General features: G+C 42.7%; 2 protein-coding genes across 3 annotated transcripts; both read left to right on the forward strand.

Annotated features, from left to right (window-relative positions):
• The first annotated feature begins 1,609 nt into the window (after positions 1-1,609).
• On the forward strand, positions 1,610-4,822 carry zgc:110843 (CDGSH iron-sulfur domain-containing protein 1). The gene is made up of 3 exons (XM_029442427.1): positions 1,610-1,783; positions 2,908-3,110; positions 3,880-4,822. Exons 1-3 carry the CDS (start codon positions 1,720-1,722, stop codon positions 3,967-3,969), a joined length of 357 nt encoding a protein of 118 aa, XP_029298287.1. The 5' UTR covers positions 1,610-1,719; the 3' UTR covers positions 3,970-4,822.
• A 1,420-nt stretch (positions 4,823-6,242) lies between these two features.
• On the forward strand, positions 6,243-9,187 carry cxxc5b (CXXC finger protein 5b). 2 transcript variants are annotated; one of them, XM_029440880.1, is made up of 2 exons: positions 6,243-6,728; positions 7,560-9,187. In XM_029440880.1, exon 2 carries the CDS (start codon positions 7,779-7,781, stop codon positions 8,661-8,663), a length of 885 nt encoding a protein of 294 aa, XP_029296740.1. In that variant the 5' UTR covers positions 6,243-6,728; positions 7,560-7,778; the 3' UTR covers positions 8,664-9,187. The 2 variants fall into 2 exon arrangements, with proteins under 2 accessions (XP_029296740.1, XP_029296739.1); XM_029440879.1 differs by having other exon boundaries at positions 6,243-6,723.
• Positions 9,188-14,684: the final 5,497 nt, after the last annotated feature.

Consider the following 14,684-nt stretch of genomic DNA (forward strand, 5'->3'; position numbering starts at 1 on the left):
GGGAGCAGAGTGGCACATCATTGAAAACAATTAGTGGTGTTACCAGGCAGGGAGAGGGCTCATGACAGATGTACTTTTGGTTGAAGGTAAAACATTTTGTTTATTAAGAAACAAGCTATTCACCGAGAATTCTTTTGATGACCATCATCGTGCATGTCGAGTGTTACAAAGTGAGGAAAGGTTCATAATAAAAATGTCTGACCTTAAATTCCATAAGCCATTTGATATTCAAAGCTCATACAATGTTTCAGATGAAAATTGTACATTATACCATAAAAATGGCTTTGTTTATTGGAATCAATTAATATATTATTGAATAACATATTAATTAGTGTTACCTTAACTCTGTTTTGTGAGTTAAAGAAGGAACTCTGGCACAGTGTTACATATTTAACTATTATTAAAGTGTGCATTTAACTCTGAAAAGTGTGGACCTATATAAACCCTGAAAAAGTGTTGAAATTAACTCTGGGAGTTAATTCAACACTGAACCTTTTGCAAGGTCCAGGGTGTGGTTTAAATGGTGAGTTGGTTTATGTACATTCTGACTGAACCCAATTGAATCTAATGAGAAACGCATTATTAAGGTAATTATGTGTCCATATCTCAACAATTACTTTATAGAGATAGACCGTTTTTTTTTCTGTTAAAATAAATGTATCAAATTAAATCCGGAATTGACTATTTGGCTCATTATGGGATTTAAGTGGTTCAAGAGAAAACTTCTTGAAAGGGAAATGTGACTCGCCAAAGCTCGCAGCCATCAAGATGACTCATCCAGCGGAAACCATTGGCATCATCCGCCGTGCCCCAACTACACTGTATAAATTAGGGCCCTAACGTATAATCTATAGTTTAAATATATAACTAGCAAAGTAAGTCACATAACAGGCAAGTCAAGCATCAGTTATGTATATCATAATTAAACTACAGTTCATTTAGCTGACGCTCCTGTCTAGAGTGACTTACAATAAGTGCAAACAATCATGAGGATACAACTCCGAACAGCAAGAATCTTCCAAGTACATTAGCTTCAAATAGGTGAAATAAAAGTGCAACATACAGAAACGGTAGAATACGAATTAAACTATTAGCTACAAATAAGCCAAAACAATGTAATTGCAACATCAAAGAACACTTTACATTATCATTTTTTCTTTCTCATTCGCCGAGGTGCAGTCGAAACAGGTGAGTTTTCAGTCTGCGACGGAAGGTAATCATAGGAGGTACATGCAAAGTTTAACAGCTTTCTTTTGATTGAGCAAAAGATGGAGGCTGTGAAATGTGTCTGAAAGTCCAGAATAAAGCCATTAAGTGGACCTTGAAATAAATTATCTTGTCAATTGACTGTTTACACATACCACAACTACGTGGACACGGATTTTCGTAAACGTGAAACCCTTTGCTGAGTCTTAAATACAAAAGCAAATACAATTCCTGGATCATATCTGAAATTCTCGTCTTCAAACCTGTTTAACATATTCAAACAGCACTAAAGCGAAGCAGGAAATATGTACGGGTTGTTCTCTTGCTTTGGCAAGATTTCACGCCCCCTTCCTTGGAGCTGATTGGTTGCTGCACCATCACGTAAGAGGCCGAGCACGTTGCTTGTAGAGCGTACGGAGTTCAGATAAGAATCCCCTGTTGACCTTGCTGCTGTGCGCTGAACCAAAACAACAGACCAACCAGGGAACACACAACAACCCCAGTTTACCAGCTATGTCACAGATATCAATGCCTCCGATGCCTGCTTTACCCAGCTCGGGATTCACGTTATCAAAAGGTAAAGTATTCGAGCTAGCGAATAGCAAGCTAGCATTAAATTAGTGTTTTCGTTTGTCGCTCAACGTAAACTTACATGACCTAACATTACCCAAGCACGACTACATCTGACGTTACAGTCAACATTGTTTGTAGGCTGGCGTTGAAGCGAGGTTCAATTGAGAGTACTAACGTTATTAAATTAAGTGCACATATTTTTGAATTATCTGATTTCTAGAGTTGGTTACTTATTCGTTGTACAACCGTTCCTTCGCTGGCGAACAGCCATTTAGCTAGCTACAGTCACTGGCCAGTCAGCCGTGTTGGATACAGCCACATGTTGTGTTTCCAACTTTAGACGGTCACTCAGATAGTTTTGGCCCATCAGCTATCAGGCCATACTTGGAGGCGATCCCAGCATCTACATCTACAGTAGTAGTATCGTAATGTAGCATGGCCTCGAGCCAGCGTGTCTAACAAAGAAAGTAATCAGTGAACCTGCTGATCCAGACTGACAGCAGGGCCCCTGTTCCTCTTGTCTTACGACTCTACATCATGTGATGCTCAGTGGACCTGGATAATCCTCATTGCCTTGCAAAAATGGTCAAAATGAAAAGGCACTGCACATACCTCCTTAAGTTTTTACCCTGTATATAATAGACGGGCCCTCTTTATTATCTTCCTCTGATAATGCAACGATTTATGTTGAGGCATCAAAAACCTTAACATGTCTTTGTTACTGCATAACTGGTGAAAGGTAAGAAATGGGAAACAGAATACCGAAACCAACAGTTTTACACAGGCTTGCTACGTAAATGGGCAGATACTATACATCCTTGCAGGTCATTCGGAATGGACAGTTCATGTACACCTGTACTATATAATTCAAGCCAGTAAAACAGGCATGCAATAAGTTCTGCTTGTGTACCCTATAATCGCATTGCTCTTGACACCGTGTCAGTTAGCAGATTCAAATGCATTAAATTACGGAGATGTTTCTAAGATTTTGTCCACCCACATTTTGTAGCATACAAGAAAAAAACTCTCCATAACTTCTTCACCGAGCAATAAAGAAAAATTAACATATTTAGGCAGTAGAAGGACATTTCTATACGTGTACTCATATGGTGTCTTTCCCCTTTTCAGAGCATTTTGTGGTTGCAGTGCCGGTTGCAGTAGTTGCAGCCGTCGGAGGTTTCCTGGTCAGCCACTACCTGAGCGGGCGGAGCTGTAAAAAGAGCATGGTGAACACGTGCATCAGTAAAGATAGCCCCAAAGTGGTCCACAGCTTCGACATAGAGGACATCGGCACCAAGGCGGTATACTGCCGCTGCTGGAAGTCAAAGAAGGTCGGCAGCTGCTTAAGAGGCATTCATAAAGGCCCTTTATTTTAGTGTTTTGAGTAACTGTTAGTTGACATTCTTTGCTATCAAATCCACTTATTGGTCCTAAATTCTCTGAGCTTTACACTATTAAAGGTCTATGTGGGGTCAGACTTTCACGCATGCTGCACATCTGTTCACATGGCAGTCAGTGATGTCACAGCTAGGTGCTTTTCCTTTTGACTGCTAATGGAAATCTTATAGCGCTCTGCTAACCATATGACATTAACAGACCGGCGTCATTGGTGTTTGCTGAAGTGCTGTGCAGGAGTAAATGAAACACTTGGTGATGCTGATTTGTAATTTATGTAAGAATCTGAAAGTAACTGAGTGGGTAGATATCATTTTGTATAGAGGTTACATTTTAAAGTAATACACCTCGTACTGAAATGAACCCAAGTGGTACTTGGAGTTGAAGTCCTTTTGCAAAAATAACATCTCCAATTTGCCTAATGAACATAGAATAAAGAACACGAAAATCAAAGTTTAACACATTGAAGTCTGTAAAGTTGAATATTTTGATCATTTATAGCTGCTGGGGATTAGAACTTGAGGCTAAAGGGTAATACACCGGCTACACCTGTCGGCTCTGAAAATGACCTCATGTTTCTGTCATAGTTTTAAGGCGACTTCTGGGCGATTTTTAAATCAATATTAGCGAACTGTGTTCACTCGTATTCTAAAGTTCAAAGGCTTGAACTTGATAAGAGGGACTTTTGTTTCCCTCTGCCTACAGTTCCCTTACTGCGACGGAGCCCACGCCAAACACAACGATGAAACTGGGGATAACGTCGGGCCGCTCATCATCAAAAAGAAGGATGCTTAAACCGCCCAATCGGGGAACCTCGCCCTCATCCCTTGACTTCTCATGCACCCTGCCCAGTTTGTCCAGTTATTTATCATCATCGCAGTGTTGTACTGCTGGTTACGACACTGTCACAATTAAATCAGACAGTGGATATTCTTTATAGCTTAGAACAGAAAGTGCTGAAAATGTTGAATTTCGGATTTCATACATGCCACACTGTTCCTACTTTAGCCGACATGACTTCAATCAAAGGTAATTTGAGGAGAGATAAGGAAGGGACTTTGACAATCCACACAGTCAGACATGGGGGTACTATGACTGCAGTTGCATTTTGATCTACTTAATTTGAAAGAGTTTCATTTAAATTCTCACTGGACCTGATACAAGGGAAGTATTTCACCTGGCATGTATTGTAACTTCCCGTCTGGTGTGGGTCTCCTGCCTTTTCCACTCCTCCAGGTGTAGAGCATGATGAAACGTGACGGAACTGGCAGCTCTTTGCCTCAGTCATTTGAATTCAGAAAAGGCCTTATTTTTTAAATCTGCAGCCCACAAGACTCGGACTTTGAATGCACATAACCCATACGACTGCTACATGTTATGACTTTTGCACTATGAGCGGCTTAGTCCAAACTTCAGTTTTTTTCTCTAACGAAATAATCTCCAATCTTGTGAAACCCTATCTGCTGTTGCTGCTGCAGTTTGTCTGCTTTCTAAGGAAAGTTGTATTTAATCTGTAAAGTGTTCAAAACGTTTGCTTCTAAAGGATATATATTGCTTACTTCATCAGATTTATTTTCTACTGGCTGCGGTTTGTCTGACTTGATTCATTGTTCTGTATATTGTGAATAAAACTTATTGAGTGATCTGATTTTGTAGACTTGGCGTGTTTACTTTTCGGAGGCCTTTCTTGCTGCAGGGCCAGGGGCCAAACATTTTTTTTGTTTTTTAACCACAGGATCAAATGTGCTTAACTGAACAACTTCACCTCTGTTAGCAACGAGGCAGATCAGTGTGTTTATGGATTAACAGTGGGAAGGGATAATGAGTAAACAGCCCTGTGTGGTGACTGCAGTGTGTGTGTGTGTGTGTGTGTGTGTGTGTGAGTGTGAGAGAGAGAGAGAGAGAGAGAGAGGACTTGGCTGGAGGTGCTGCAGTGTCCACCAGCACCAGTGGCCATTTTATGATGTGGCAGTATATGTGGTGACCGCTAGAAGACGCTGTGTTTACACGGATAGTCCAGGCCAGACAGTGAGTACGGTGGGCCCCTGCTCCCATAGTGACACGCACACGCACGTACATACACACACACACACACAGACACGCACGAGGTATCTGGCTGCGTGCCAGATGCAACGGAGGGCTCTCACAAGAGGTGGAGTGGACTTCACCGTCCCCGCGTGAGGAGTCACCTTTAACAGACAGCTCAACAAGCCTACAGAGGGACAAGACATGTCTGCTGAATGTCAACATAGTACACGCTTCATAAGTAGAGGAACACAAGCATGTAGGCTAACACACTTTGACTGCTAACTGGCCAGTTTTATTTTGAAATGATTGATTAAATTATTGTTGTTTTTAAGCATAGGCGACTTCATAATGTCGAACATATGTTACACCGAATGTGGTACATTTTTTAAATGTAATGGTAAAATAGTAAGTAAGGTAGGCCAACAACACTAACCTGTCCAGGGATGAAAATGCATATGAAAATGAGCCTTTTGGCAAAGAATCCGACACATTTACAACATATTGTTGATGTGAGTTGTTCCAGATAAACAAAAAAGATAAAGCACAACTTTTTTTAATGCAATTCCAGTCTTATTACTAATTTGCTCCTATGCGTATCAAAGCCAGGGCCATTGCACATGTGTTTTTAATTAAGTTAATTAGGCTATACATTACAGCGGTATAAATCAAATCAAATTAAGCTTTATTGGCATAAGATCAGAAACTTGTATTGCCAAAGCAGTACAGGGAAGTATTAATATTGACAGATAATTAGCTACACATATACAATAATATGCAAATATAAAATCAATCATATCAAATACATTATAATAAAAGTATTACTTAAGAATGAATAATACTCCGACTTAACACAGTCTAGACCCCATTGTTTTCATCACAGCCTAAATTGAGTTTACAGAAGTGCTTCCACTGACCAAACATGACATGAATTGATTGGGGTAATTCACACAGGCCTTAAGGACTATTTATTGAGATGGAGCCTAATATGCACTGGACTGCAGTAATAATGTCCAAGTCCTAATACAACATTATAATAAGGATTTGATTATATTTGTATATATATTTATATTTCCAATATTTTATATGCATGTAGGCTATATATTTATAAAGTTCTTAGTGTTGCTGTACCTCTAATATTTATCATGAAATAAGGATAGTAGGTGTCCCCGGTAGTAACGCCCATTAACCTCTTACTGAGTGTGATGGCTGAGTAAGGCTGATGCATAGTAATGCTGGCTTTAATTTGTCATCCTATAGTCAACATACTGACAGCTGTCCGTGTATGTTGACGTGTTCCTGTGGATATTATGGGGTCGCTCTGACCACGGTCTCGGCTGCAGAGTCCACTTCGCATTTTGAGCGACGCCCCCAAATTCCGTGCAGAGTGTTTGCAGACCCTCCGGGACGGAGAGGTGGAGGAGGAATCGGCAGCTCCGCCGTCCATATACACTACAATCACCACGCCATTAGTTCATGACTTCATCATATGTTTGACAGGAGAGTTTGGACCGTATTTAGAAGGTAAGGTAAGACGTTTTACCAATACTTCCTGTTGATTTTCGCTGTTTTGGTTTTGTCGCCTTTTCCTGCGCGCAGCGCCGTGTCGCAGCGACCACTCGGACTGTGGTCAGCTCGTCGTGGCGTCGGTCGAGCACCGTCTTCTTAGGTAACCTTAATTACGGTGAAATGATCGATCAGGTTTCCCGATCGACCAATAAAAGGGTTTACACTGTTGTCCTGTAACAACATATATGTCCCGTGTTTAATCACTGGAGTATATTTCTACAAATGTGGACATGGAATACAGCCTGGTCTTTTTTTATCCACAGCAACCGCATCGTTGCGCACCTCGCTCCTCGTCGTCGATACCAGACAAAAGACAGCCTGTTTTTTTACGGTCCTCTATTTAGTCTTTCTCTGTTGAGCTTAAGCTTTGGCTGGCACACATAACAGCAGTCGTCAAAATGTATTTGAAAAGCGCGCTCCACATTTGACCTGCGCATATGCGCATATCTTTGCATATTGTTGTCGCTCTGTTATTGATTGCATTGATATACCGTGAAATTCTTAAAGGGATACTGCCTCCTGTATGCGGAAATCATGGGCAAGCCATGCACTGTGTGATACATGGCCCTGTTCATCTCTATTTAGGCAGTTTATTTTTTATTCTATATACATACATGTTATTTTTCTCTTAAAACACATATTTACCACATGCTGATTCTCTGACAGTGTTTAGTGGCTCTGGCTGAGAAATATCTTCCAGTCTCATCTGCTCTGTTTACTCTCTTTCTGTATTTGTCTCTCCAACATTTCTATTCTTAACCTTCCTCTCTTCATCCCCCATTCATTTCTAGCTCTCCAGGACTCTGAGGCTGCAGCAGAGAATGGGAATAGGGACACAGGCCAAGGCTTGCCATTTTGGCTGAAGTAACAGCAGGACGGTTGTCAACCCCGCATCGACTTCAATCCCCTTCTCCCTCACCTCTCCTCCCACACACACAGACACAGACACACACACACACACACATACACACTCACACAAGGACAGACACCCCCCACACACAGCCACTGCTATGTCCACTGCCGTAGACATCGCTGGCCCTTCCTCCCCAGATCAGGCCCACAGCAGCGCTAAAATCCCCAATGAGCCTCTGAGACCCAGCCTTAAGCGCTCCAACCACCCCTACAGCCTCTCCCATTACATCTCCACCCCTTCCCCGGCCGTAGACGTCAAAGGCCTGATCCAGCCCTCCCCGGCCCAACAGCGGGCAGCCCAGCCTGCGCACACTAAGCCTCGCCGGGCCCCTTCCTGGCCTGACATGTGGGAGTCGCCCAGCGGGCTCCACCTGGCCCACGCCGCAGAGCTGCTGATGCGCGCCGGGCTGCTGGCTCTGACCCCGGCCACCACAGAGCAGGCCGGCCTGGGCGCACAGAGCAGCCAGACGGCTAAAAGGGAGGCTGCAGATCCAAAGGGGGACGAGGAGGGAGGTGGATCAGGGCCTGAGGAGGAGGAAGAGGACTCCTCTGGATGTGGCGCTGACTTCCAGCCCTTCCTGGGTGCTTGGTTTCCCTTCAGCCCTGCTCTGTTCCCCCTGGCAGGCTTCCAGATGGGCGGAGGCCACTGGAGGAGCGCGGCCATGGGAGCTGAGGGCATCGAGGGGCTGGTGGCCGAGGGCTACTCTCCTGGTTCTCTGGGCGGGGGCAGCGGAGGGAGGAGGAAGAGGAAGAGGTGCGGGGAGTGCGTACCTTGTCGGCGTCAGACGAACTGCGAACAGTGCAGCAGCTGTCGCAATCGCAAGAGGGGACACCAGATCTGTAAATACAGGAAGTGTGAGGAGCTGAAGAGGAAGCCGGGAGGTCCCGGGTTTGAGAGCAGAGTGTCTGGGTTTGATCTTAGGGGCTCCGACTTTACTTTGGGTCTGGCACAGGAGAGAAGCAACGGCGCCTTGGATGGATAGTAACGTATGTGGTGGCAGCATTTGTCAGAGGATCCTGGTTGGATGATTGTTGAGAAGCTGCAGTAAATAAAAACACACAGGACACCATGTTAACACACTCGGACTGTGGTTCAAAGATCTTCAGATCTCGTGCTTAATGAGGAGCTGCAGCTCCGTTTAAGAATGTCCACACTCGTTCCCATCCTTTCTTTTGACAATCAGTGAGTTGGAGAGGAGAGAAAGAAGGATACCAATGTGTGTCAATATTTAGATGACGACAAAAAAATGCTGTAAATAGACTGTAAATATCTGGAAAACATTATGTCTTTTTTTACATCCCTTTCCAGTTTGGATGTATTGTGTTTCAACATAAAAAAAAGGAGCCAAATGTTTTGTTTCTAATGGGGAGTTTTGTTTCTGTTGTTCTGACGTCACTGCATCAGTAAGAAATGAATGAGTTCAGCTTAGGCTAAATTATTTCATGTGCAACTTGTACTGTATAGCTCTGTTTGCCCTTTTGAAATAAAAGAAATTGGCCATGTGTACTTGTCTACAGGCTGGGTTTATGGTGTGTGTGTGTGTGTGTGTGTGTGTGTGTGTATTCATATTTAGTTGAGTGTATGTGTCCGTGTTTCTGGTTGTACACACGTGTGTTCATGTGTGTGTGAGGTTGTCTGGATTATGAGTCACCTAATGGTGTGGCTGAGAGCCTTATCGCAACCCCACAGACACACAAACACACCTACACGCTGCCTTGGCAAGTCTATGCACTCATACACACACCTAACCTGACATGCACACACAATCACAAACACTCTCTCCTCAACTCACACACTGACGCAATTTCCCTTTTTATTCAGAAGTGTGGATCATATATAGACATACACACACATTATATACAAAATACACAGCCAGCTGGTCTGAGGCTACAGGGTGGGTTTTTGCTTGTTGCCGTAACGATGGCTGATGTGATAAGACCTTCTTCCTCAGCGCCACACTCCAGGGGACCGCAGGGAAGACGTAACCATGGCAACGGCCGGCCCGAGGTGTCACGCTATAATTGGGCCACGGCTGCACTTCCTGTGTGCCTTCAGTCAGGGGGATCGCAGAGGGACTGTGTGTGTGTGTGTGTGTGTGTGTGTGTGTGTGTGTGTGCATCTGTGGGGGTTGTGTATGTGTGTGCGTGTGTGTGTTTGTCAGGCAGGGGGAGAGAGAGAGAGGGAAAGCGCAGCACGCCAGCCAATGCAGGACACTGCCAACTCATGGAGAAAAGCAGTGAGCTCCAACATCATGCTATTGCAACGCTCCCACTGAATGAGGAACACAGTCTTTTAGTTAAAGTCCACACAGTCTAGTGTTTCTTCATCTTCCAGACAAAGGGGGAATTTCAAATTCTTGGATCTGCAGGGTTTTTTTTCTCTCTCTCTTCGGTGCCTTTCTAGTGATTTGGAGCTTAATCCCCCCTCCCTGTTCTCGTCACGCATGCACACACACACACACACGCACACACACACACACACACACACACACACACACACACACACACACACACACACACTCACACACCGGAAATCTGTGTCACCCGCTGCCCAGCAGGTCCAGTGACTCCCTGAACGCCTGCAGTCTGGCTCCACTGGCCTGCAAGATGGCAGGAGAGAAAGGGAGGAGGTGGGGGGGCAGAAGGAGGGATTGAACGGAGGACAGAGAAGAGGAGGAGGGGTGGGGGGGTGAGAGAGAGAGTTGGGGGAGTAGGGGGAGGAGGGGGGTGGGAGTGGAAAGCGGATCTAGGGAGAGGGTGAAGGGGTGGGGGGGAGAAAGAAACGTGGTGAAGGGCAGAGAGAGGGAGAAGGGAGGAGAGGGGGGTAAGAGAGAGTGGGTGAAACTGTGAGAGATGAAAAGCAGGCCACAGGGGGAGAGAAAAGAGAAAGAGAGAGATATGCAGGGAGGAGGACGGGGAGATGGACAGCAGGGGATGAAGATAACGTGGGCCAGACAAAGAGAGAAGCAGAGATGAGTGTGAGATCCGAAAGAGTGAGCGCAGCGATGGAGGCCGAATGAAATGCAGTGAGACAGAGACGCAGGGAGACCAGAGTTAATGACGGATGCATTGTCCAGATAGCCGTCACAGACCCCTGTGGAGCTTACATATGTTAGCACCAGCGGCCCTGCCCACTCTGGAGGAAAAACTCCTCTCACACACTGCAGTGGAACAACCTGCCAGCCCAAGGCAACCTGCACTGGAGCTGGGCGGACCCTCACTCACGAGCCAGACCTTTGAAATTTTGGCCACCGTGTCTGCTTGGAGACACTGTGTCTCATTGTGAATTTTTTTTTCTTCCTCATTTTCCTCATTTTCTAACACTGTATCCCCAGTGTTAGAAAATGTGTAACAGTTTTGCAGAAACCTCCCTGAGATCACTCCTCATTACGCTTCTGTTATCCATTTGTCTTCACTTTTGTTCACATGGGAGACATGCAGAAATACAATGGGTTCTTACATCCTTGAAAAGCTCAGGCTCATCTGCCCTCAGGTTATATTTTGGTGACACTAGGGTCAAAGGGGACCCTTGACCTTTGACCCTTAAAGCTGTTAAAGGTGGATTCAGAATAGACCGGTTTCTATAAACAGCACCCTCTACTTCTGGTTAGGGCTTATGCTACCTATGAAAAACAAGCACAAAGACTATTAAAGTGCTTTAAAATGTTACATCTTACATGCTTCAGTCTTTGTGAAATTAAAAAAGGACTTTTCAATCCGTCTAAACCCGACACCATCCATATTATCAGGCACAAAAGAAATTAAGCTCTCAACACATTCAGACATTTTGATCCTCAGGCGGGTTCACATGGTGTTCGTTTCGGAGGTAATGTGTACACAAAATTCTGTTAATCTTTAGCCTGCTGCTGTTAAAAAAAAAAAGGCACAGTGGTTTCAGGAAGTTAGGCAAAGCATGGCGATAAAGTCTGCCTGCAGTGATTTTTTATCATGGCTTTTCTTTTCATGCCACCTCATGATGTGGAATTGATTGTCGTCAGTGAGTATTGAGCGAGAAGTTGCTTGCAATGTTTAATTAGCGCAATTCCCGCCTTTTAATCAGAGCAGCACATCATGACCGGAGCTAGTTACATACATGATGTCTTTTACCTTGATTTTAATGGTAGTGCCTATGAGTTCAAACATTCAAGTAAATGATTAATGAATAAAATACAAGATAATCAATGATATTAAATTGCAGCAATGACTAACTAACCACTTGAGAAATGTCATACATTATTCATTTGGGTCATTATCTCAAAGCAGCTTGAATGACAGTGTATCCCGATAATGAGAAAAGCTGTCATATGGGTTTTTTCACATATATAGAATTTTACCTTGCAAGAAAATTTAGTGACACCGACCTAATCAGTTTTTTCACCTCTGAACCCAATACAGCACGCTTAATGTCTCAAATTGGGATATGCCTTATCCTATCTCAGTGAATAACTGTGATGTTTTAAATAAACAGGACTAAGAGTCTAATTAGACCCTGTGGTGCTTTGAGCAAAATGCTAATGTCTGCATGCTAACATGCTCACAGTGACAATGCTAATGTGCTAATGCTAAGCAGGTATAATGTTTACCATTTTAACCATCTTAGATGAGCGTGTTATTATGCTAACATTTGCTTATTAGTACTAAACATAAAGTACAGGATTGGGAAATGCTATATGTTTTTTCATAAATTTCATAAATCAAGGGATCACCAAAGCGATTACAAATCCTTCTGGGGGGCGACATGATAGTACTAAATTTCAAGAAACTCAAACTAATAGTTACTGAGACTTTTCAGTCTGGACCAAAGTGGTGGACTGTGAGACATAGAGATACATTGCTAGCATGGCTAAACATGTACATTTTGGCGCGACAGTATACTGGTGTGTGTATTTATTTACGAGAACATGTCCTCTAACATGAAAATCTTGTCTACCATTTATTTTGTGACGACTAAAATGTATTTTCATCTGGATAAAACATATTTTTGTTTAACTTGTTCAAAGGGGAATTTAAAAAGTCAGTTCACGAGTCATTGGTTTTAGAAGTTCAGTATGTAGTTCTGAGCCACCTGCTCCAAAGAAATAAGGAGCAGTATTTCACCTCTAAACTGGGTCCATACAATCTCTAATGTTCATATTTTATGTGTAGTAGTTTGGCATATTTATTGTATTCTAATGTATTCTTTATATTGTGTATTGCATTTACTCCTGTGTAAAGCCTGTCAGTCAGTCAGTGGGCAAGAATATCAAAATTCGACCAAACTGCTGAAACTCTGAGAGCCAAAAAACACTGTTGTCTTATAATCTTCATATCTGTGTTTACTGGGGCTCTAACGTTAACCGGGGCTGTAGTCCGTAGTAACGTTACGTTAGTTTGCTTATTGGACTAAATCCAAAGTGGCAGAAACTAGAAAACGACCGCATATTCGTCTCATCTTCCTGGTGGCGGCGCAGGAGAGCAGCCTGCAAGCGGAGGAGAGAGGTCGGCCGAGCCGGCAGTCGGCAGCCACCTTAGTTTGTTTCTATTTACAAATTTTAAAATAGACACAGAACATGGCTGTAATATTTACAAGAGAGTCAGGCAGCTGTATTTCTTCTCCCTCCGTCTGGCAGACTGGAGCTACACTGACTCACTATCACCTCTAGAGGAACAAGTGGTATTACAGACTGGACGAAGCGCAGCTAGCTGTTAGCATGCTAACTTCAGTAGATATATCTGCAACACAACACATATACGTCTTTAACACAACGTCAGCACTGTTACCTCTTCACACTAAAGATATGGACATTTACCAGGAGAGCCTGTCAAAATTATGCTATTTATTGCATTCTGGGAAAAGTAAGATTCAATGCTTTGGGAGCTTTACCTATACTAGAGTCAGGATATCTCGGTCTCTGATTTGATTTTGATCATTCTCTTTTTTACAGTAGAGAGACCAGAGATGATTGTAACAGCACTACTTTCATCAAGAAGGGATGACCTAAGAGTCATGAGATCAATTTCATGCATGGCCACTTTCCTCCTGACCTCGCATGTGAAATTTCATAGCTGTGTAGAAGTGTGGCGATTTTACAGCCAAAACAGTGATTTTCAGGTAATTGTTTGGAACAAGTGTATGTTTTGATTAGTACGGATACTGTTGAAGTTAGAATTATGTAACTTGAATTAAAATAGTGTATTCTCTGAGGTAAAATGTGAGATATTTCATCAATGCTCATTTCAAACCATGGTGCTACAGCTACATAATCAAAGTTTGACAGGGGTAGGGATGATTGTCACACCTTTTTAAAATGTAATGACACATAATATGTACATATAAATACGTACATGTGTATATATATATATATATATATATATATATATATATACACACATATATATATTTAGTTATAGGCGATGTGACAAAAAGGGTTAAAACCATCACCAGTCTCCCCTAATCTTGGTGAAGGCTAAACGCTTTGCAATCAGACATAAAACATTATGTTTATTCATAAGTACTTTTCTGTGAAATCAGGCTGGTAGTATGCTACATATTTCAGATATAAAATAGGCTGTGTAATTTTTAAGACTCCTTAATGTTTTGAAATATGAGAGGGTTTATTATTTAGGTTTGTATCATGTTCAGAAGTTGAACATTTACTGAATTTGAGAGAGAAAACACTGTACACTTTGTGACACATTACACTTTTCCTGACGCAACTCCTGACTGAATGTTATGCTCACATTAACAGTTTAATGCTTTAAACGGTGTATCTTGTCACATCCTGAAGTTTTACACATTCATTCACCAACATTGAGGTTTGAAATAAAATAAAATAAACCTTTACCCTTTAGTGCCAGATCTAATGTCCTCACTACTGAGTTGTTGTTATTCATTAAGTACAGAGCTGTTAAAGTGACTGACTCAGTCTCTTCACAATGACTGCATTCAGAAAACCAGATAAGATATACTTTATTGGTCTGAGACATATCTACTCCTTGTTGTTATAATCTTCGAAGTGTACTGT

This window comes from Cottoperca gobio, chromosome 10 (genome assembly GCF_900634415.1).
Source record: "Cottoperca gobio chromosome 10, fCotGob3.1, whole genome shotgun sequence".
In the NCBI taxonomy this organism is placed as follows: domain Eukaryota; kingdom Metazoa; phylum Chordata; class Actinopteri; order Perciformes; family Bovichtidae; genus Cottoperca; species Cottoperca gobio.